The following is a 21364-nucleotide window of genomic DNA, read 5'->3' as shown; positions in this document are numbered from 1 at the left end:
TCCATTACCATAGTTGTGTCCATATTCCTGGGTTTGCGATGGCTTTTGGGAAGAACTACCTAACCTGAGCTTGAAGACAATGAGTTCAGCTCTAGAATTGCTCTGAGACCTGTGCTGAGGTTCACATGTGCAACTCTATGAGGTCAGGCTCCCTGGGATGTTCTTTTTGCTTGTGTATTTTATATGAACACATTCTTTTCCCGAGTCATGCAAAAGGAGGTTTTGTGAAGGATACAGCAGTGTTGGATTTCTTTTGGAAAGGTCTTAAATCTCAGTTCTCTTCCTGTATTAAAATTAGTATTAAAAATATTAAAATCCATCTTCTGCAGAAGAAAACCTCTCAGCACTTGTACCTGGCAGTGCTTTGGTTATCTAGATAACCCATTCCATGAGGAGCGCTGGGTGATGCTGTTCAGCACCATCGGTTATGAGCTTTCTCCACGCAAAATTTCCCTCTGTGGGAGTGAGAGAACAAAATAGTTTGTTCCCACCAACTCCTATTAATGCCGATTGGTTTCTGCCCAGGACAAAACTAGGAGGACTGCAAGGGTGTCAGAGAGAAAATTAGAAGGGCAAAGTGCAGCTGGAGTGCTGTCTGGCTGCTGCTGTTCAAGGCACTTAAAAATACTGCTCTAGGTGCAGGAGAAGCTAAGGGAGGATGCAGGAGAATCCCCAACCTTCATGGGATGGAGGGGCAGAAACACAGTGAGGCTGAGGCCCTTAATCCCTCATGTGCCTCAGTCAGATTCTGTGAGGATTCAATGAACTTGAGGGTACTTTAAGGGTTAATTAAAGGTACTTTGTTACTACATTCTATGATGGTTCTATTATTCCAGACTGGTGATTTTATGATGAGCTGATGCTTCTACGACTGTATGTTCTAGACTCTATGAGTGCAGATTCCATAATGTCTGTATGATGATTCAATACTTGTAGATTGTCTGGCTCTATGAAGATTCCCTGATGATTCTCTGATTCCACAATGATTCTGGGCTTCTATGGTTTGATGATTCTGATTCCTCACAAAGAGGATGGATTCCCAGATTTGTATCTGTAAAGCGATGTATTTCCCAACCCACACCCATGCATAACATGTGGAACAGTTCCAAGTGGCCAGCAAGTCCCAAGCAGAACCTATTTCAGTAGGTTGTTTATAAAAGAAACAACCACAGAAGGCAACAATCCCAAGAAAAACAAATTGGCAGAAATTCAGGTTTAAGCCCCAGCACTTCCTAAAGCAAAATATCAATCAAACCAATGAACTTATGGGCAAAAGAGGGTTGGTTTTTGTTTAGTTTTGTTTCCTCAAAATACTTCTTAGCTACAATTTTTGCTGAAATTTTACAATATTACCTTTGGATTTTTCCAATTCTCGGTGCACATTGCGATGAAAGAGCAGAGTAGGAGTGCTGTTGTTCTTATGTAGGTGTGCCTGTATGTGTGTGTATACACACACAAATCTGTGTTACTGTAAATTATAATTACTGTGCTTTATCATATATAATTGATGTATCAATCTGTGTAGCTTATAAATAGCAATCTGTACAGCTGAGGTTGGCAGAGGGTACGCGATCCTAATGTCATCCACCAGACAAATTCTGGTTGATTTTCCTCCCTTTATAACAAAGCCCTAATCCTCTCTCTTTGCAAATGACACCAGTTTGGAGCAGAAGCACCAAGCTTGGGTTTACGACTCTGAAACCTTGCTCACAGGTTTAGTTTCCAATCATATTGCTTGCTATTTCCTTAAATTACTGCACTTTACTCAGGAATCTCCCATTCCTTTCTCACACCATTATTTTTCTTCTACAATATATTCACAGGTCTAGTTTTCTAACCACGCCTCCAATATTTTTCCCTAAATTATTGCAATTTTCTCAGAAATTCTGCTATTCCCTAGTAACACTACTATTTTCTTCCCTAAACATATTCATTCTCTAGTTTGTTTCTAACCATATTTTAATATTTTTCATTAAATTACTGTGATTTCCTCAGGAATGTTCCTATTCCCTGCTCACAGCCTTATTTTCCTTCCAGAACACGTTCACTGGTTACTTCATTTTTAACTGTCCTCAATATTTTGCCCTGTTTGCAATTTGCTTTTTCTCATTTCTGTTTGAAAATACATTGAAAATGTCAATAAAACCTCAGTTAACACATTTACCCTGAGGTAGGGAAAGGGGCTCCCAGTCCCCATCTCTCAGTCACACAGCCCCCAGGGTCCCACTTGCTGTGACCTTGCTGTTCCCAGGACAGTCTTTGACACTGTCTTCCACAGTATTCTCCTGGAGAAGCTGGCAGCCCATAGCTTGGGCAGGTACACTCTTTGCTGGGTGAATAACTGTCTGAATGACCAGGTCCAGAGAGCAGTGGCAGATGGAGTTACATCCAGCTGGTGGCCAGTCACGGGTGGTGTTCCCCAGAGGTGGGTATTGGGGCCTGTCCTGTTTAGTATCTTTTTTGATGATCTGGACGAGGGGATTGAGTGTGCTTACTTAAGTCTGCAGATGACACCAAGCTGGTAGGAAGCATCAATCTGTCTGGGGGTAGGATATTAGGAAAGATTTCTTCTACAAAAGAGTGGTCATGTGCTGGAATGGGCTGCTCAGGGAGGTGCTTGAGTCACTGTCCCTGCAGGTGTTCAAGAAATGTGTAGATGTGGCACTAGGGGACATGTCCCGTCTAAACTAGGGGACATGGTTTAGTGGGAAAACATTGGTGGTAGGTGGGTGGCTGGACTGGTTGATCTTGGAGGTCTTTTCCAACTTTGGTGATTCTGTGATAATGTCATTTCAGACACTCTGACATTTCCACCCCCAGCCTCACCATCATTACGACATCACTACTGCTATCACTCTGCTTTATTTTGGAAAAGAAAAAAAAGGAAGCTTTGAGTGCTCAGCATCCCTGGATTTCTGCTTTCTGTTAGTGCTGAGCCCTATGAGGTTGAGGGTTCCGGAGGAACCGCCAGCCCCAGCAGCCCACGGGCGGTGCTGAAGAGGTTCAGGGGAGCAGCTCCATCGGTGATGAGGGCAGATTGCAGCCCAAGGCCCTGTAGCAGCTTCACCTGGAAGACACAGTGCAGGCGCTGCCCCATTGCAGCATGGGGACCTGGTGGCCCCACCACCCTTGGGGGCCCCATCCCGGAGACACCATGCCCCATGAAGAACCCACAACACTGACCCCCTCCAGCCCATGGAGACCTTGTCCCATTGGAGACCTAATAACCCCAAGGAGATCCAACACCATGGAGATCCCCCTCCCTTGAAGACACCAATCTATCGATAACCCAATCAATTGAAACAACATAGCCCATAGACACCTCCACCCCATAGAGGCCCTGTCCTATTAAAAGTCCTATTACAAAGATCCCATAATTCCATAGAGACCTCATAACCCATGGAGGCTCAACTCAGTGAAGACCTCAATCTATTGCCACCCTCTAACCCACGGAGGCCCCCAAAACCACATGGAGTCCTCATAAGCTCATGGACACCCAATACAATGAAGATTCTGCCTCACTGACACCATACACCCAATGGAAACCCAGTAACTGAACAGAGTTCCCACCCTATGGAGCCCCAAGCCATGGGCACCCTATAGCCCATCAAGACTGTCATGCTTTTGAAACCCCATAGCCCAAAGCTGACACATAACCCCACCCCCAGCCCCACATACCTGCAGCTCAGGCCCAGCACGGGCAATGTCCCGGATGGTCTCAGGCCCCAGGGCTGCTGCCACCTCCCGCACCTTTGAGGCCTCCACAGCCGCCAGTGCCTGTGCCCGCGCCGCCTCCGCCTCTGCCCGTGCCCGCTGTGCCCGCACCTCCTGCGCCTGCATCCGCTCTAGCCGCACCAGCTCTGCCTCCTGAGCATGGGGACAAGGTAAGGCCTCACCCCCATGTTATGTGACACCCCCATAGCCCTGCTTGCAACGCACCGTCTCTATGGCGACAGCCTCTGCCTTCAGCTTGGCCTGCAAGATGGCAGCCTCGGCCTCGATGCGCGCAGCCTCTGCTCTGGCCTGGGCCTCCGCCCGTGCTGCACCGGCGCTCTCCACCGCAGCACTGCAGGGAGTGCTGTCACAAGCCAAGCCCACGAGGGCCACATCCCCTCCTCCCACCAGGCCCCAGTAGCCTACAAGCAAGGAGTCTGCCATACTCCTGTAGGCCGATGGGTCCCAGCACTCTCAGTGCCCCCACACCCACTCCAGCTGGGGCACATGGGGACACTGGGACAGGTGGAGCCTTGGGCAATTGGAGGCCCCTGGGAGCCCCCACAAGTTGGCAGATGAGCGTGATGCAAGCTGGGAAGGGGGATAAACAAGATGGCTGACCTGAGGGCCTCCAGCTCCAGCAGCTCCCTGCGTGCCCGCTCTGCCTCCGCCTGGTCCAACAGCCGCTGGCGCTCCAGGCGGCCCCGGGCCTCCTGTGCCAGGCGCTCAGCTTCATGCCTGTGGGATGAAGGGACACTGTGGGCATGTGGGACACTGGGGGGATACTGGGGACCAACTGGGGACACTGGGAGGTGGGACAACAGGGATGCGGAGGGGAGAATGGGAAGACAGTTGGAGACACATTGAGGTCACTGTAGCATAGGACACTGGGGATGTAGTGGGAACTCTGGGGTACAGGATACTGTGGACACAGAGGTGATATCGGGGATGGGAGATTTGGGACACATTAGAGACACTGGGAACACACTGGGGAGACTGGGGACGCTTTGGGGACACAGACACAGAAGGATGCAGGTGACGATGAAGATACAGGGGACGTTGGGATGGAGGGGATGTGGAATGAAGTTTGGGGGCACAGAGGATATGGAGGACATTTGGAAGCATGGGAGATGTAGAGAACATTTGAGGACATGGGATTGAGGACATTTGGTGGCATGGGACATGAGGAAGATGCTTGGTGATATGGGACTGAGGACATCTGTGGACAAGAGGGACAGAGAGGATATTTGGGGACACTTGGGGATATAGAGAACACTTGAGCAAATAGGAGATGTAGAGGAAATTTGGGGATGTATACGATGTAGAGGACATTTGGGGACAGAGGGGAAATAGATGACACCTAGGGGTTTTAGAGGTCATATGGGGACATTTGGGGACATGAAGTGGATAAGGAGAGATGGGAATATGATTAACACATGGCATACAGAGAGGCAAAAGGAGGCATGTGGCAACAAGAACACTAGGGGGGCAGGAGGAGGACCAGGTCACACCCAGGGTGACACAGGGAATTGGGGACCTGGCAGCAGCCTCCTGGGAGTTGGTGGCAATCTCGATGGCCAGCTGGACGCTGCGCTGCAGTGCATCACGTGTGCGTTGGTCCACAGGTTCCACACTCTGGATGTCGACGCTCGTCACCACCAGCCCATTGGGGACAAAGCGCAGGTGCTCCCGCAGCCGTCCACCCTCATCAAAGCCAAAGACAGCTGAGCAGATGAGGCGGTTGGAGTTCTGGGGACAGCAGGGACAGCAGCGTCACTGGGGGATGAGGACAAGGGCGGGGGAGCAGGGGGGCATAGGGCCATTTAGGGGAGTGAGGGACATAGAGGGTATTTGGTGACAGGGGAGATCTGGGAAAATGGGATATAGAAGATACTTAGGGACACGGGGGATATAGAGGACACCTGGGGATATACGGGCATCTGGGGACATGTGGGGACAGTGTCAATAGTGTAGGCTGCTGGGGCAGTGGGCACAATGGGGACATGGGGTGACACTGAGGAACATGCAAAGATTTATCAAAGCCAAACAGGGATGTTGGGAATTCTGTTGATGTCCCCAGAGGCTCTTGGAGACAGCAGAGACTCATGGGGACATGGGGAACCTCATTCTGGTGACATCTGAGTAAGTCAAGGTCACACAAACAAAACGTGGGGACATAGGCGGAGGTGGCACAGGAGGACGTGGGTAACAGAGCAGTGACTTAAGGTGACGTGGCTGGGGGAAGCATGGGTGAAAAGATACCAAGACCAAGGGGTGATAGGGGGTGACAGAGAGGTGACAGAGAGGACCTTGTGGAAGTCATCAAAGGTGACAGCAGCAACAGCTCCACGCACACGGGAGGCCAGGGCCTTGCAGGCATCCCCCACAAAGTCAGGGACACTGAAGAGACGCCCCAGAGCCTTTGGATCCTCAGGCACCTCAAAGTGCCTGTGGGGAAATGTCCTCATGTCACCACACCATACCACAACCCTGGTCCCAGCCCTGATTCTGAAAGCTACCTCTGTCCCCAGGCCACCAATCTATGGCCTTTGGCTGTCCTATAGTGAAATTCCACCCAAGACCACCCACACTGCAAGAACAAATGAAACTTAAGACCACCCTAGCTTCACCTCATACCAAACCCACCCCGAGATCATCCCAAACCTCAACCAGGACCATGCCAAATCCAAGACCGCCTCAAACCCCACTCAAGATCAACCACAAACTCCACCCAATACTAACCCATAGTTCACCCGAGACCACCCCAAACCCAAAGCCAACCCAAACGCCACCCAAAACCAACCCAAACCCCACCCAAGACCACCTCACCCTTACCCAATGACTACCCCATACTCAAGACTACCCAACCCTAAGGCCACCCCAAGTCCCACCTAAGACCCCTCAGCCCCAGCCCCACCAGTTGTAAGCCAGCTGCAGCTGCAGCCGTGCATGGTCAGCTGTCTCAATGGTGACAATGTCAGCACAGAAGTCAGGGCCGAGGCGCAGGCAGAGGCTGCGGCGCGCATGGGGCCGTTTGGGGCGGCCTCCAGATAGGGACAGCACCGTCAGCTGCTCACCAGGGCCCAGCACCACCAGCTCAGGGCCCAGTACCACTCTGCAACAGGGTGGAGAAAGGATATCATAAGGCACAATGAGGCCAAGGGGTCCTTCAAGCTCAGGACCCTGCAAACCCCAGAATCCTACAAACCCTAGAATCCTATGAAACTTATAATCTTACAAAGCCTAGAAACCATAGAGTCCCACAAGACCTATAATATCCTGAGTAAGCATCTTGAGTAAGTACCCATAAGCATCACTGTGCTCCTTACTATCACCCCAAAAACCCTACAGTCACACTGGAGATTCTGCAGCTTGCAGGATCATTGGTGCTCACAGGAAGGTCATTAGGGTGTAGTAGAGGGTTGGACACTCCTTGGCAGCCCCAGAGTTCTACAGCACTCTACAGTGCTATAGCTCTAGAATCCCAGAACCCTAGAATCCTAAGAGTCCTATAAGCCCAGAACTCCAGGATGCTAGAGTACAAGAATCTTATAAACACCCTAGAACTCTATAAACATGGAATGCTAGAATCCTGGAAACCTAGAAATCTAGAATCCTAAAAAACTAGAATGCTAGAATCCCTGAATTGTTGAAACTGAGAGTCCTGAAAACCTACAGTTCTTGAATCCTAGAGTCCTGCAGTCCCAGATGCCCAGCAATCTAGGAAATGCAGAACCCTAGAATCCCATAAACCTAAAAGACCTAGAACCCTACAAACCCAGAATATCCTGAGTTTGAATGGATCCAATAGGTTGGCTTTTAGGAAAAACAAAGTCAGGGATCCCAGCAAAATTCCCCAAACTCCAGTGCCTACCCCACATCCCATTGTCCCCATGCCACTCAACTGTAGACTCTTACCGTGCTCGCCGCTCCCGGTAGTCATAGACCTGCACAGCAGCATTATGGGGCACCTGATATGTGACGGCACGGGTCCGGTCCCGCTCCTGGACCCCAAAACTGGGGCCTGAGGATGACTGGATGCCCGAATCTTGACCAGCTGTGTCCCCACGAGCCTCAGCTAACAGGACCTCAACCCCAGGGGGCAGCTCCTTCTCCCACAGCTCCTCAGACTCTGTCAGCATGTAGGTCTGCCCCGTCACCACTCGCACCTGTATGGAGACCAGTGTGGGGCTGCGGTGCCACTGGGAATACTAGGAGCACTGGGAGGGGTGCCTGAAAGGATCTGTGGGGCACGTGGAACTCTTGGATGAGACTTAGGAGCACTGAAAGGATTTCAGGCCTACTGGGAGCACTGGGAGAGCATATGGAGGCACAGAGAGTGCTACTGAGAGCACTGGAAGCAGCTATGTGGGATACTGGGAGCTCTAGGATGACTGTGGGAAGTGTCTGGGGTCACTGGGACGGGATCTGGGGAGTACTGAGAACACCTGGATGGGGCTGGGAGGGAATTGTGTGCTGGGGGACACTGGGAGAGACTGGGAAGGTGTGTAGGGACACTAGGAGGGGGTGTGGGGGCACTGGGAAGGGATTGTTGAGGGACTGAGAGAAGAAAGGGGTTACTGGGAGCCCTTGGAGGGGTATCCAAAGGGATGTGGGGGGCCCTTGGAGTTCTTAGATATGCTCTGTACTGGAAGCAGCTATATGGGATACTGGAAGCACTGGTATGAGCTGTGGGAGGTTCCTAGGGACACTTGGAAGCAGTGTGAGGGACACTGGGCGCTCATAGCGTCTGTAGGAACAGGACTCTCACCTTGCCAGTGCGGATGTCCCGCACATAGATGCCCTCGTTCTCAGCCAGGGCCAGTGCTTGGCGTCGCTCCAGCACAGTCACCTCGGCTGGTGGCACGTACTCAAGAGGACCTCGGGCCAGCCAGCGGTCCCCTGCACGCCGTATCACCTCTGTCCCATCCTGGGGATGCAGCAGTGGCATCAGCGCCAAGCCTGGGGACATGGGGATCCCTACCTAATCCCTGGCTGGGGATGTGGGACCTCCAAAATCTCCCAGGTGTCCCCATTGTCCCCAGGTATCACCATGTATCCCAGGTGTCCCCTATGCACCTCACCTGTCCCCATGTATCCCAGATGCCCCCCATGAACCTCACCTGTCCCCACCTGCCCCCAGTGCACCTTACCAATTCCAGTGTTCCCATGAGTCTCCTTTGCTCCTCCCCCCCCCAGTTCCCTCAATTCCCCCTTCATTCACCATTCACCCCAAAACCCCCAGTTTCCACCAAGTGATGCTATGAGCTTCAGTGTCTCCTGGATCACCTCGTCGGTGTCCTTGATTGTCTGCAGAGCCTGAAGAAGCAGCCCCTCATCCTCAGAGAGCACATAGACGTCCTGGATGCCAGCCTGGAGCCGCTCACCCGGCTGCAGGAAGAAGGATTTCTCCCCCTGGGGATACAGGAACACCACCTCAGGGATTTTATGTGCTCTTGGGTAAATTAGGGTCCCTTGTGGCCATCTCTGAGATATCTGGGGGATACCTATGGTACATCAGAGCCACCTGCGGGTCTCTGAGGTCCATCTATATGGTCCCCTGGGGTACCCAACTGGTCCTCAGGGACCTGCAGGTGACATCTCTGTGGTCCCATGAGGTGTGTACCTTGACCACACGCTGCTGTCCCAACTGGGGCTGCCCGTTGGGTCCCACAGGGTCGAGCACCACACAATACTGTCGGGGACCCAAAGTTGTCACCAGGACCTCAGCCACCACCTCCTCGAAGACATCAGGGACGTAGGCCTCACTCTGCTCCTGTGTCACCAACCACTCCTCGCCTGTGCGGCGCACGTGTCCCTGCACATCCTCGAAGGTCCGGGTAGCTCGCAGGTGGAGGGCTTTCTGTGGGACAAATGGAGGCAAAGTGCATGATGGGAACCCAAATCTGTCCCAGAGGGTCTTTGTCATCTGTATGTGCAAGGGGACAGAGTGATGGGACATCTAAACTTGTCCCAGATATGGGTTCAGGGCAAAAAAATCAGTCCTGGAGTGTCACCCAGGGGTACAGGGGAGACCAGGGGGGATCCCATGTCCCAGTACCTTGTCAGTGAGGACATAGGCATCCACGACGTCAACCACCTCCTCATAGACCCCTGGCAGGTAGGCACCCACCCGCTTCACCAGCCACTCCTCACCTGGAAACAGTGTTATGAGGTGATCAAGGAGTTAAGGGTACCAGTACAGACTGAGGGAAACTGGGAGGGTTGCAGAGATTTGGGTTGGGAAGTGGTCTGAGGGGTGCTGGGGGGTCCTATGGGACAAACCTAAGGGTGTCTGGGGTCCTAAGGGTGGGACTGGACAATCTCAAATGTCATTAGGGTGGGATGAGACAACTCTAAAGGTGGGAAGGGACAAAACTAAGAGTCATTAGGGTGGGATGGGATGATCTTCAGTGTCTGGGATCATTAGGGTCGGATGGGATTATCCCAAGAGTCATTTGGGTGAGAAGGGACAATCCCACCCATCATCAGAGTGAGATGGGATGATCCCAAGGGTGGGAAGAGATGATCCCAAGGGCCATTAGGGTGAGAAGAGACAATTCCAAGGGCACTACCTGTGACACGCCGCGTGCCCTGACGGTCCAGGCACTCCTTGCGCGCCCGCAGGCGGATGGCCTGGTTGTGCCTGATGATGGTGGCCTGCAACGTCTCAACCACCTCAACCTCCTTGTGGGGGATGTAGGTGCCTGTGGGGCCAGGGCACTGTCAGCACCTCAAGATGTCCCCAAGGTGTCCTCAAAATGTGCCCCCTGCTCACCAGGACCCTCAAAGAGCCACTCGTCGCCTGCCACAAACTTGTTCCCATCCTCATCCTCAAAGTCAAGCAAAGCTCGAAGGCGCAGGGCAGTATCAGCCAGCACCACCTGCAGCGGGGTGACACCCTGCAGACACAAGGGTCAGGGTTGAAGGTGACATCTTAGGGACATGGATGTCAGGGCTGAGAGTGACACCCTAGGAATATAAGGAAATTGGGAAAAGGGTTGAGGCAACTTGAGGACATGGGGGTCAGGACTGAAGGTGACACTGTGGACATGGGAGTCAGGGCTGAGGGTGACACCCTGGGGACATGGACACATGGGGGTAAAGGCTGATGGTGACACCCTGGGGATATGAAGACATGGGGAACAGGGCTCAGGGTAACACCCTGGGGATGTCTGAAAGACACTGTGGGGCAGAGGTGATGGTGACATAGCAGGTGGCATAGTGGAAAGGGCTTCACCGTGGACGACCTCAGGACATGGGGATCATGACAAGTATGGCTGGGGGATGCAAGAGTCCTGGCAGGGCAGTGCCACGTACTCAGGCACAAAGCAGGGACAAGGGGGACACATGGAGGGTCACAGGAAGCTGTGTCGGGTCTACAGGAACGATTATAGTCAATGAGACAGTGATAGAAGCTATAGAGGGTTTACAGGATGTATAGCAAACTGAAGAGAAGGGCCAGAGGAGCTATAGGGGAGTACAGGAGGACCTATAGAGGCTATGGAAGAGAACAGTTGCAGAGGGGGACCTAGGAGACTACAGAATCTATAGGAGAACATGGAGGGGACTTATAGAGGGACTATAAGAACCATAGAAGCTGTAAGGTGTTGTAGAGCTTCTAAAGAGCTGCAGTAGAATGTGGGCTGGAAAGATTACAGAATACCAGAAACTATAGAATCTATGGGAGGGCTATTGGTGAGCTACAGATGCTCCAGGAATCATGCAAACCTAGAAGAGCTATACAAGCTAAGGGGGATCACATCAAACTGCAAACTACAGAAGCTATAAGAAGGACTAAGCTAGGGTATACTGTCACACATTGAAAAAGCTATAGGAGGCTGTGGATAATTCCCACAGGGGGCTACAGGGAGCTACAGGCACCCTGAAACCCATAGGTAGAGGTGCTGGAAGTCTTTGCAGGGTGTCAGGGAAAGGATAGCTGAGGTTATAGGGGGCTACAGGGGCACTGTGGATGGCTATGCGTACCTGCTGGAGCTCCTCGCCGGGATACAGGGGAAAGGGCTCCTGGGTGAGGCGGATGTCAAGGTCAGCATGTCGCAGCTGGGCCTGCCCCGCCCCATCGAACAACACGGCCCCCGTTGGGCCCCGGGCCACGGGATTGAGCACCACGCAGTAGTGCCGGGGGGGGACCATCACCATACGCTTGGGGGAGAAGACCACCCTGCAGGTGCCCCCACACATCTCCCATCAGCTCTGTAGGGCTGTTGGAGCCCCACAGGACCCCTCACAGCCCTTGTTTAGCCCCACAGGCCTCTTCTGGACCTCTAGGGCCTTATGGAACACAACTAGTTCTAAAGACCCCCCCATGATCATACAGAATTCCTGTAACTGTAAAGAGCCCCTCACAGACCTACAGAGCCCCCCATGGACCTACAGAGCTCACCACAGCCCTAGATATGGGACTGGGACTCTCCAGCCCACTGCTTGAACCCCAGGAAGGTACCTCTCATGGTCCTGCCGGATGAAGGAGTGGGGTCCAACCTCCACACGAGTGACGTTACTGTTGAGGTCCAGCACATGGATGTAGTGGTAGGGGGGTATGCGGATCACAGGGTCCTCCATGGGGAAGGAGACTTCTTCACAGTGGAGCAGGAGACCTTGCTGGAACGTGCTGTGAAGCAGAACAGCTTGCTGAGGCTCAGTGTAGGTGGTAGACCTTGAAACAGGGTAGAAAAATTGTCATGAGGAACCTTGAAATGGTTGGAGGGGCACCTCAAAATGGGTGAGGGGACATCTCCAAAGGGGTGAAGGGACAACTCCAAAGGGGGGGGCAGGCCCTGCTGTGGGGCAGAAGAGCTTTCCACTGGGCAAATGAAGGAGAAGGAGACCTTACATAGGGCAGAGGACCTCACCGTGGGGCACAACACCTGGCTGTTGTGCTGTTGTGCCGTTGTGCCGGGGCAGGAGGACGCGGAAATGACTATTTTTAACTTTTTCTTTTCTACTTCCCTTCGGCCTGGCCCAGCCCTGCGGGCAGACGGGGCCCGGCCCATCGGGGCCGCCCCAGGGCCGGGCTTCCACACCCGGCAGGAGTTAGCTCGGACAGGGTTTGCCTTCGGGAAGGATTTATCCCTCGCTGTAGGGCTATAGGTAAGGGATTAGGATTAGGATGAGAAATATGGAGTTGGTTGAGCCCGAACGGCGTCTGGAGCCCCCGGGTAGGCCCTGCACTGTTGCTAGGCAACCGGCTCCGCCATTACGTCCGCCTCCCCGAAAGGGTGGGAGGAAGGAAGGGGGCGTGAGCGTTCCCTCTGCTTCCGCCTTCTGCTGCCAGTGCGTGCTCCCATTGGCTAGGTACGCTGCCATTGGCTGGACGCGTGCTGCCATTGGCTGTAAGGGCGAGTGGGAGGCGGGACCAAGAGGGGGAGGCTGAGGGAGGGAGTAGTGGAGGGCGGAGCCGCGTAGGGGAATGTGGGAAGGGCAGCAAAAGAGGGTCATAGACTGCTGGAGGCTGCAGAGGATAGTGAGTGCCACTCCCTGAGGTAGTGTCATTTCCTGGTGTCACTCAGTGCCACTCCCTGGGGGTCTGTGTCGCCCCAGGTCTCACCCAGTGCCCCCTCCTGAGGGACTGTGTCACCCCTGGTGTCACCTAGAGCCACCTACTGAGGGGCTGTGTCACCCACTGCCACCCCCTGAGGGGCTTTCACCCCAGGTCTCACCTGCTGTCACCCCCTCAGGGGCTGTGTCATCCCTGTTGCCACCCAGTGCCACCCCCTGAGTGGGTTTTGTCATCCCTGGGGTCACCCAGTGGCACTTCTACACCTCAAGTGCTGTGTTCAACCCAAGTGAATATCATAGAATCTTGGAGTAATGGAGGGATAATGGGATAATGAGAACTGCAGGGATAACAGGAGACACATGGACGCAAGGACAAAGAGACATTTGGACCCCTTTGTCCCTCCCATTGTTTCTCCTGTTGCTCCTTCCTTCCTAGTTCCTTTCCCTGATTCTTTTCCCATCCCTTCTTTGTTCCTTTCCAATTTCTTTACTATTCTTTCCTTGCTCCTTGCCCATCCCTTTCTCAGTCCTTTTTCCCATCCGTTTCTCATTTCTTTTCCCACCCTATGTCCATTCCTTCCTTGTTCCTTGCATGTTTCTTTACTATTCCTTGCTTGTTCCTTGCCCATTCCTTTTCTCTCTTTTTTTTTTTTTTTTTTTTGCCCACCCTTCACCCCTCTCTTTTCCATTTTTTTGCCCTTCCCTCACCCATCTCTTTCCCTTCTTTTGCCCCCAGCAGTGTCCCTGGACTCCAACCTGGAGGAGCATGTTGTCGCTGACACATTGGGCACCATACTGAACTGGTGCTTCAAGCAGAGGCTGCTCAACAACAGCCTCCAAGTTCATGCTGGATAAGGCCAACCTCATGATTGACACGCAGGGCTTCTCCTCCCAGAGCATCCACATCCTGAGGTGGATCACAGAAACCTGCTTTTGGCACAGGAAAATGCAAAAGGAGGGAGTAAGAAAGTAAGATTTTTCATAAAGGGCTCACTTAATGCAAAATATTTTTTCCATGAAAGACTCACTTTATCCATTGTTAAAATTTAAGAGTTTCACACAAAAGTGCAGAAGAGTTCCTAGTGCTAATGAGTTCTCAATACTAATGAGTTCTGAGGGCTAACAGGTTGTCAGTGCTATTCAGTCCCAATTGCTATGTAGTTCCTCTTTTTAATGAATCCTTAGTGCTAATGAGCTGCTAGGGCAAACAAGCTTTTCTCCTGCCCTAGGGCTCTCCTAAAATCTCTGCCACCTTCAGTGAAACTGTGTGGAAGTTCACCTTGCAGATCCAGGAGGAGCTTGCCCTGACTAACACCAGGCTTCTGTTTTGTCTGTAGGAACTGGGAGCAGAAGCGTGCAGCCCTCTGCAATCTCTATGGCAGCATTTCCAGGCCTTAATCTTCTGCCAGGTACAGCTCATTTGCAAGCAGTGAGCTGCCAGTGATCCATCTGACATGATCAATCCCCAGTGTGACATCAGCAGTGCTTCAAAGATCACCAGAAATGAGGGAACAGGTGCAAGGGATGGATGGGAACAGTCAGAATTAAAAGCTCAAAGTGGTAACAGCATCTAATAGTTGGAACCATGTTTGCTTAGCTTTCATGGTGGGCATTATGTGGAAACCATGCTCTGTTCCCCCAGCCTTTGTGTTTTGTGTCTAACAAAAGCATTTTGTGACTTCTTTCTCTTCTTTTTCTTTTTTTTTGCCTTATTTTGAGGCTCTGCCTATTCCAAAGCACCACAGCTGTGGAGAAAGGAATACAAAAAGGTATCTCAGGGAATCCATACCTAGTGACACAAAGAGAAGTGTGGAAGAATCAAAGTCATGGCCTGAGAAAATTATCTGGTCAGCAATATAAAAAATGGAGAGAGCAGACAGTGTTTGTCAAGACCAGAAATGTAGATTTGTCAGTAATCAAGCTACAAGATGCTTGAGATTTGGATATCTTTGTGATGAGAGGGAAGAGCATGTTAAGTGGTGCACATTAGATAAGCTAGGCATCACTTGGAAACCTGTGTGCCAGGACCTCTTAGTGTCATGCCTAGGCTGCTGCCAGGGTAGAGGTCCTGTCCACAGAAAGAAAGGAGCAAGACGTGGAAGGAAGGAGAGCCACATTTTAACCTTGAGTTGATGGCTAGATAGCTATGAGGAAGGATCCTGGAGCAATAACTTGGTCTACGGGAGTGAAACCAGAAGTGTAACTGGATGTGAGTTCTCCTCTTTTGCTGTTGGCTTGTCGTGTGTGAAGTCCACCTCAAGTTGGGCAGAGCCATGGCAGCCCTCAGTCTTGTTCTCCCAAGGGATTCTGTAGCTTGGAAAGGTGTTTGATGCTGGAACCATGAAAGTAGGTTTATGCTCCCACCCTAGCCCAGGAGAACAGCTGGGCTGGGTACACTTCCCAGTTCTGAGGCACACAGTTGGGAGAGGGCAGACCACTGCCTCTGCCCATTTCTGTCTCTGCTTAATGGCAGCATGTCTTCTTCTTTCTGTCAAGACCCTGCTCAAGAAGTAGACTGTAATTGTAAGGAATTACAGATTTTATTTTAGGCAGTCAGTCTTGGGGGTCACAGTGTGGTGCCTTGAAAGACATGGGTCAGATAGCAGTGTTGCAGAAAAGCAGATTTATCCAGACAGGATGTATCCTTGCCTCCAGCCATGACACTTGGGAAGCCCTCACTGCAAGCCAGCCAGAGCTGACTTACGTGTGCTTGCTAATTCAGAGGGAAAAATGGTTTTCTGTTTGAAGTGGGTTTCAGTTATTTTCTCAGGCTTTTGCTTTGATGTTTATCTGATGCTTTCAAAAGTTAATTTGCTTATTTATTAACAAGGCTGTCTTACTGCAAGCAAAGACCTCATGGAGCTAAATATATATCTAGTTCTACAAATTTTTATTAGAAAAAAAAATATACTAAAACTTTGCAAGGATTTTAGCAGTGCTAAAAAAAAAGTGCTATCTTCCATGATAAACTGGCTTTAGCTACAGAAATTACAGAGGCCAAAACTTATTTCTACTGGTTCATTTACAATTCACACCAATGTCATATGTTGTCCACAATAATAAATTCCACTCATGATATAATTCTAGTTTCAGTTCCATCTGATAAAAACAGAAATCTCCGCAGTGGTCTGTAGCAGCTGAGCATTTGCAAGGTTGGGATTGCTGTTCTTTGTACACTGCCTTCCTTCTCTATGTGCTCAGTATTGACTTTCTAATCTTCAGTATATTACTAAAAATGTTGAAAGCATATTTGCCCTTAAAGTGAGCAAGGTAGCAAGCTGAGGAGCAGACTTGGGTTCAGATTTTCATTTCAGTAATTGAGACTCTTGTTTGCTTCTGTCAATACGGTAAGATAAAAATCTTTTGCAAGAGAAAAACTTCAGTGCATTCTTTTTTTCTCTGTTATTTCTGAAATCCTGGCTACCATGCTTGAAGTGGGACAATATGGGTAAGTGACAAAGTTTTTTCTAGGGAGAGCAGGGTCTGATGTGGGGGCATGAACTATTAAGTCAGCCAGCTGAAAGAAGCTTTCATTACAGAGTTCTCCATCAGCCACATAAAGAACACTGGAACTATAAAGTAAAAATGCTATGCTGCTCTCTGCAGGAAAAAAAAAAAAAAGGCCTGTAGAAATAATGGGACTGTGAGGGAAGGGGTAGGAGGAGTTCAGAAGAGCTCTGTGCAGATAATGGTGTACAGGTTTTGCTGAACTGCTTACATGAAGTGATTTTCTTTCAGGCTCGACCATAACTGTGTAGTCAAAGTAGTCACATGCCATACAAAACTTTCCTCCAAAGTCTCAGAAGATAGTTTGATCTATATTGTGATAGGCAAGTGCAAGTTTGAGAAGTGAAAAGTCTTACAGTAGCTTTCCTATCTTCACACTTCAGTTGCTTTGTAGCATGACTTGATTTTGCATGGTCTGTTAGATTTACACTGGTTGTTGGCATCAAGGAATAAGTGCAGCTGTACTGCTGAAACACCTGCAGCTTGTTCTCTGTGTTATCTATGCATATGGTGGGGAGGTCAGTACCAGAATTACAATCTTGCCTCATTTCTACAAGTGCTTTATTTTTTTTATTCTTCTGGGCTCAGATTTACAGAAGTGCAGAAAAACAGGCTTTTGGTGTTGTTTTTGTCCAAATTAATTTTCATAGGAAATGACACATTTCTGAAAACGAGGAGTAAGTGTGGAAGCTATGGGTAAGTTTTCCTGGAACACATCATGTCAGTTTTGCAAGTCTGTGTTCTAAAATGTCTAACTGAAAGCTTCCCATTTGGTACAGTTATTCACAGTTTGGTCACAGCTCCTACATTTGTACATCCCAAGGGCATCTCTCCTCACCCCTCACTTATTTGAATAGAAGCCCAAGCTTCTTGTTTATTGACTAGAGAAGTGTACCAACCAGAGCAACTCCTGCACACCAATCTCTCCCAGTGAAGAATCTGATTTGAGGAATAATAACTGTGAGGAGTAAAGAGTTATCATTTTAAACAAATGAATCTCAGAATTTGCTCGCAGTTGTTTTTAGTTCCTGTTGATGGCAATCAGAGCTATGTTTTATTTCGTCATTAATATGTAGTTATAATGCTCTCCTGTTTTTTTTTCAAACTTTATTTTCTGATTTTGGGAAGAAACCAATGTTCTTGAAAAGTTCCTGAAAAACTTTATGGGGTATTGCATATTATGCCTTGTCTCAAACTTGGTTATTTTCTAAGTCTCAGTCCCAGAGTATCTCAGTGGGAAGGAAACTGACTTGGTTGTGTAAGGCTTTTAGTGACTGAGATCTCTGCTACAGTGCAGATAATACATATGCTGAATTTTGAAGACAGAGGGACTGGAAATGAGTCTGTACTCAGAGCAACAGCATTCCTCAGTGCTCTCAGTGCCCGATATTTCTTATTGCTTCAGGTAGGACTGCAGTAACAACGTGTCACTACATAACAGTGGTTGTAAACCATGGGGGAATTTGGGTTTTCTGAATGAGACATACAAAATTTCAGTGTTTGTTGGATGAAGTTCCAAATTCAGGCAGCTGCAGACCTTTATATTAATGTGCAAGATGAGAACGCAGTGCAGTCCAAGAATTTGGGCTCTACTATGCGCACTTAAAATTTGAATACTGATTTTTGTTGTTATTATTTTTCTAATCTGGGTTTATTTCTTCCTTAAAAACCTGATGTGAAATTTTGTTTAAAAACTATTTGTGTCAGAATGCAATTAGGAATATGGTGGGAGTTTTTTTTTTGTATGAGATCCATCCCAACGTGTAGATTTCTGCCATTGCTACACAGTTTTAACATGATCATATATATATATATATATTTAATGCTGGAAAAAATTTAAGGAGTAACAAGGAATTAAGGGGAAAAAGAAAGTACATAAAACAACAGAATCCAGTATTAAAATTGACCAAGGCATTTAATAAATAATTTTAACAGTGTGCACTGATTGAGACAGAAATATGCTGAAAGGCTTTGGTTTAGCAAAACTATATTCAAATGTGTGCTTATGTCATCTGGATTTAGGATTAGTTTGGCTTAAAGCTAAGCACAGGCTGAAATTTGCACTCAGTTGTGGCCAGGGCATTTCAGCCTTGTTTGTGGGCACAGAGCATCTGGAACTTCCATAGTGTAACTTTGGATTATGAGAGGAGTGTGTGTCAGTATAATGAGAGAGAATTTGGTTCATAGTGACAGTATGAGTGCAAGAGTGGTATGTTCATGGGGCAGTAGTTTTTTCCAGAAAGAAAACATTTGCTCCATTTGTCACACATCACACAGGCCCTACAGTCACTCAGGGGTCTGACACTGCCATGGGGAGCCATGCAACTGGGAACTGTACTTCCTTGTATTCTACATGAGGCAGTTCTAGAGCCACACAGGCATGCTTAAATTTCAAGAGATCCTGATTGTTGGCATCTGGCTTTACATTCTAACATTATGTTTACTTCAAACTTATGTCAAAATTTGCCTTTTTTGGGGGGGGAGGTTGTAAATACTCCCCCCCCCCCCCCCCAAATCAACACCCATATCACAGAAGCGCTCTGTTTTTGTTTAGACATAGCTATCAGAAACTGCTGCAGGCAGCACAGACCATAGTTCAGGGAAGCTGCTTGGTCAGCTTTAAAGCAGCATGCTTTCTCTTCCACGTTTGATGAATCATACCAATAAAATCCAAAGAGTAATGCACTCCAGATGCTATGCAGTCTGTTCCACCTCCTTGATATATTTAATACGGAACAGTGTTAGTGAAAGCAGAAACAGCATTGTAACATTTTCCCATTTCTATCTTAGATTGATTTGTCTTCTCTTCAAAACAAATAAGCAAAGTTCTTTTTAGAATTTGGACAGAACTTTTTCAACTGCCCTCATTTAAGAAATAATTGTATTTTTATCAGCTTTTCAGCAACAATTGAAGGTATTCTAAATACTTCTTTGACTTCGGTTGCCTGGCTCAGCACTCATTTACAGGATGTGATGGGAGTCTCTGATTTCTGCTGAGGATGGTGCAGGAGGGAACATACACCCTGCACAGCCCTTACCAGATGTTCTCTTGTCACAGAAAAGAAGCTGGTTCACATGGAGGCAGGTAGAAAAGTAAGTCAGAGGGCGTGTGGCTTTCGAGCAGGGCTGTGTCTACTGGAAAATGCTGACAGCTGGGGGAAAGTGTGTATAAATTCCTGTTCAGCATATGCATGTATGCATTTACTTTCTAAATGCAGCTAGGAGCTCCAGTGGAGGCAGAGCCTTTTTTCTGCAGCTTCCCACTTTTCACTGACTTTCTGAGCTAGTGTATGTGGTTGTAGTGGAATTCCAGGGTCACAGCCTGAACCAATGGGTGGGCTATGTGAGTGTGTGAGTGCCTGGAACGGGGGGTGGTGGTCTGGAGCCCCCCCTTCTGTCTCTGCAATACTTCCTGTGCAGTCTGAGTCTGCCCGGTCCCTCTCTTTGCCCCCACCCTTCTCTCCGGTGGCGCGACGGTACGAACGGGGGGGGACGCATTGCTCAGCCCGTCTCTCTCTGCACGCTGTTACCGGGAGGGGTGAGTCGATTCCTTTTGATATCTTTTCCTCGTCTGCCTATTTCTCAAATAAAGGCTCTGTCACTGCCTTCATTTGTTCTACATTTTGGCAAGCCAGGCAGCCAAATATCTTTAAAGATACCCAGTTATAAGCCTCTTAAAATAATTACCATGACATTTTTGAACAATTTCATGGATGGTTTGTACGGGGAAAGGCTAGCCCCATAAGTGAAGTTTTTCCAGGGCACATCCTGGGATTCCTAGGATCCCCATATCACGGGATTGCTTGTATTATTGAAAAATGGGGTCCCCTACGGGATGGAGGAAATGTTCAGGAATCCCCAGCCCGCCTGGCTGACTATTTCAGTAGTCTAAACAAAAACGTACTCACTACACGAGAACGACAGTTAGCTGCCTCCACGGTGGCGTGGCCGCTGCTGATGGCCTTGAACCGGCTAAATATAACTGAAGAGGCTCTCACTGATGAAAATCAACTATTACGTGACCGTTTGGAAGAACTGGAAAGACAGGTTGCAATTTTGAGAGGGAAAAAACCTAACCCTATAATTCCCGTACAAAAAATCCGAAACTTCTCTCTAGAAATTACTGGGGATCCTATACAAGAGAATCCACATGAACTGGACTCAGAAAATGAAAGCACTAAGAAGTCGGATCTTGAGGCTCCACTAGAGCTTGATCCCTTTGAGATCCGACCAGTTGTAACTCAAAAAACAAAAAAAACGCAGGACAGGCCAGCGGGGCTGCCCCCTGGCCAGTGGCCCCCTGCCCAGAGCACACTACATGTAACAGCTCGCCCATACACGGCAGCTGAATTAATGGATTTAGTACAACGCTTTAGACAAAAACCGAGAGAGTGTGCCAGCATGGTTACTCAGACTATATGACAAGGGGGCAGAAAGCGTTGTGGTGAATGGGCCAGAAATCTCAAAACTGGCATCCATTACTACTCACCCGGCCCTCAGGCAAAGACTATATGCGGCTGTGCAACACAATGAAGAAAATCATTCACTGATTGCATGGTTAATGGCCGCATGCCGTGTGACATGGGCGAATAAAACGGACATACCATTAAATACCGGCCTG

The 21364-nt window shown here is 49.3% G+C and overlaps 1 protein-coding gene and 1 long non-coding RNA gene across 4 annotated transcripts; one reads left to right on the top strand and one right to left on the bottom strand.

The window, feature by feature from the left end:
• Nucleotides 1-2843: 2843 nt before the first annotated feature.
• Nucleotides 2844-12743, bottom strand: MVP (major vault protein). 3 transcript variants are annotated; one of them, XM_040653512.2, is made up of 17 exons: nucleotides 12572-12743; nucleotides 12182-12394; nucleotides 11704-11899; nucleotides 10493-10616; nucleotides 10290-10421; nucleotides 9776-9870; nucleotides 9341-9577; nucleotides 9004-9129; nucleotides 8486-8644; nucleotides 7633-7883; nucleotides 6632-6829; nucleotides 6024-6162; nucleotides 5252-5463; nucleotides 4336-4452; nucleotides 3940-4066; nucleotides 3679-3867; nucleotides 2844-3067 (listed from the first exon to the last, which is right to left on the bottom strand). In XM_040653512.2, coding segments are annotated over exons 1-17 (2646 nt in total). In that variant the 5' UTR covers nucleotides 12574-12743; the 3' UTR covers nucleotides 2844-2938. The 3 variants fall into 3 exon arrangements, with proteins under 3 accessions (XP_040509446.1, XP_040509447.1, NP_001006336.2); XM_040653513.2 differs by having other exon boundaries at nucleotides 12182-12349; nucleotides 12591-12743; NM_001006336.2 differs by having other exon boundaries at nucleotides 12591-12729.
• Nucleotides 12744-13127: 384 nt separating this feature from the next.
• On the top strand, nucleotides 13128-16613 carry LOC100859149. The gene is made up of 3 exons (XR_001470393.4): nucleotides 13128-13201; nucleotides 13973-14205; nucleotides 14574-16613. It is a non-coding gene; the product is annotated as an uncharacterized LOC100859149 (long non-coding RNA).
• Nucleotides 16614-21364: the final 4751 nt, after the last annotated feature.

Source organism: Gallus gallus, chromosome 28 (assembly GCF_016699485.2).
Source record: "Gallus gallus isolate bGalGal1 chromosome 28, bGalGal1.mat.broiler.GRCg7b, whole genome shotgun sequence".
NCBI classification, from domain to species: domain Eukaryota; kingdom Metazoa; phylum Chordata; class Aves; order Galliformes; family Phasianidae; genus Gallus; species Gallus gallus.
Note: the sequence above shows the minus strand (reverse complement) of the source record. Positions and strands in the feature narration are given on the sequence as shown.

Excerpts from the sequence above, each read along its gene's own strand:
- MVP (XM_040653512.2), bottom strand. Across the intron at positions 9,871-10,289 it reads GGGCACGCGGCGTGTCACAG|GTGAGGAGTGGCTGGTGAAG; the intron begins GTAGTGCCCTTG and ends CACTGTTTCCAG. Across the intron at positions 4,067-4,335 it reads CTGGAGCTGGAGGCCCTCAG|TGCTGCGGTGGAGAGCGCCG; the intron begins GTCAGCCATCTT and ends CACTCCCTGCAG.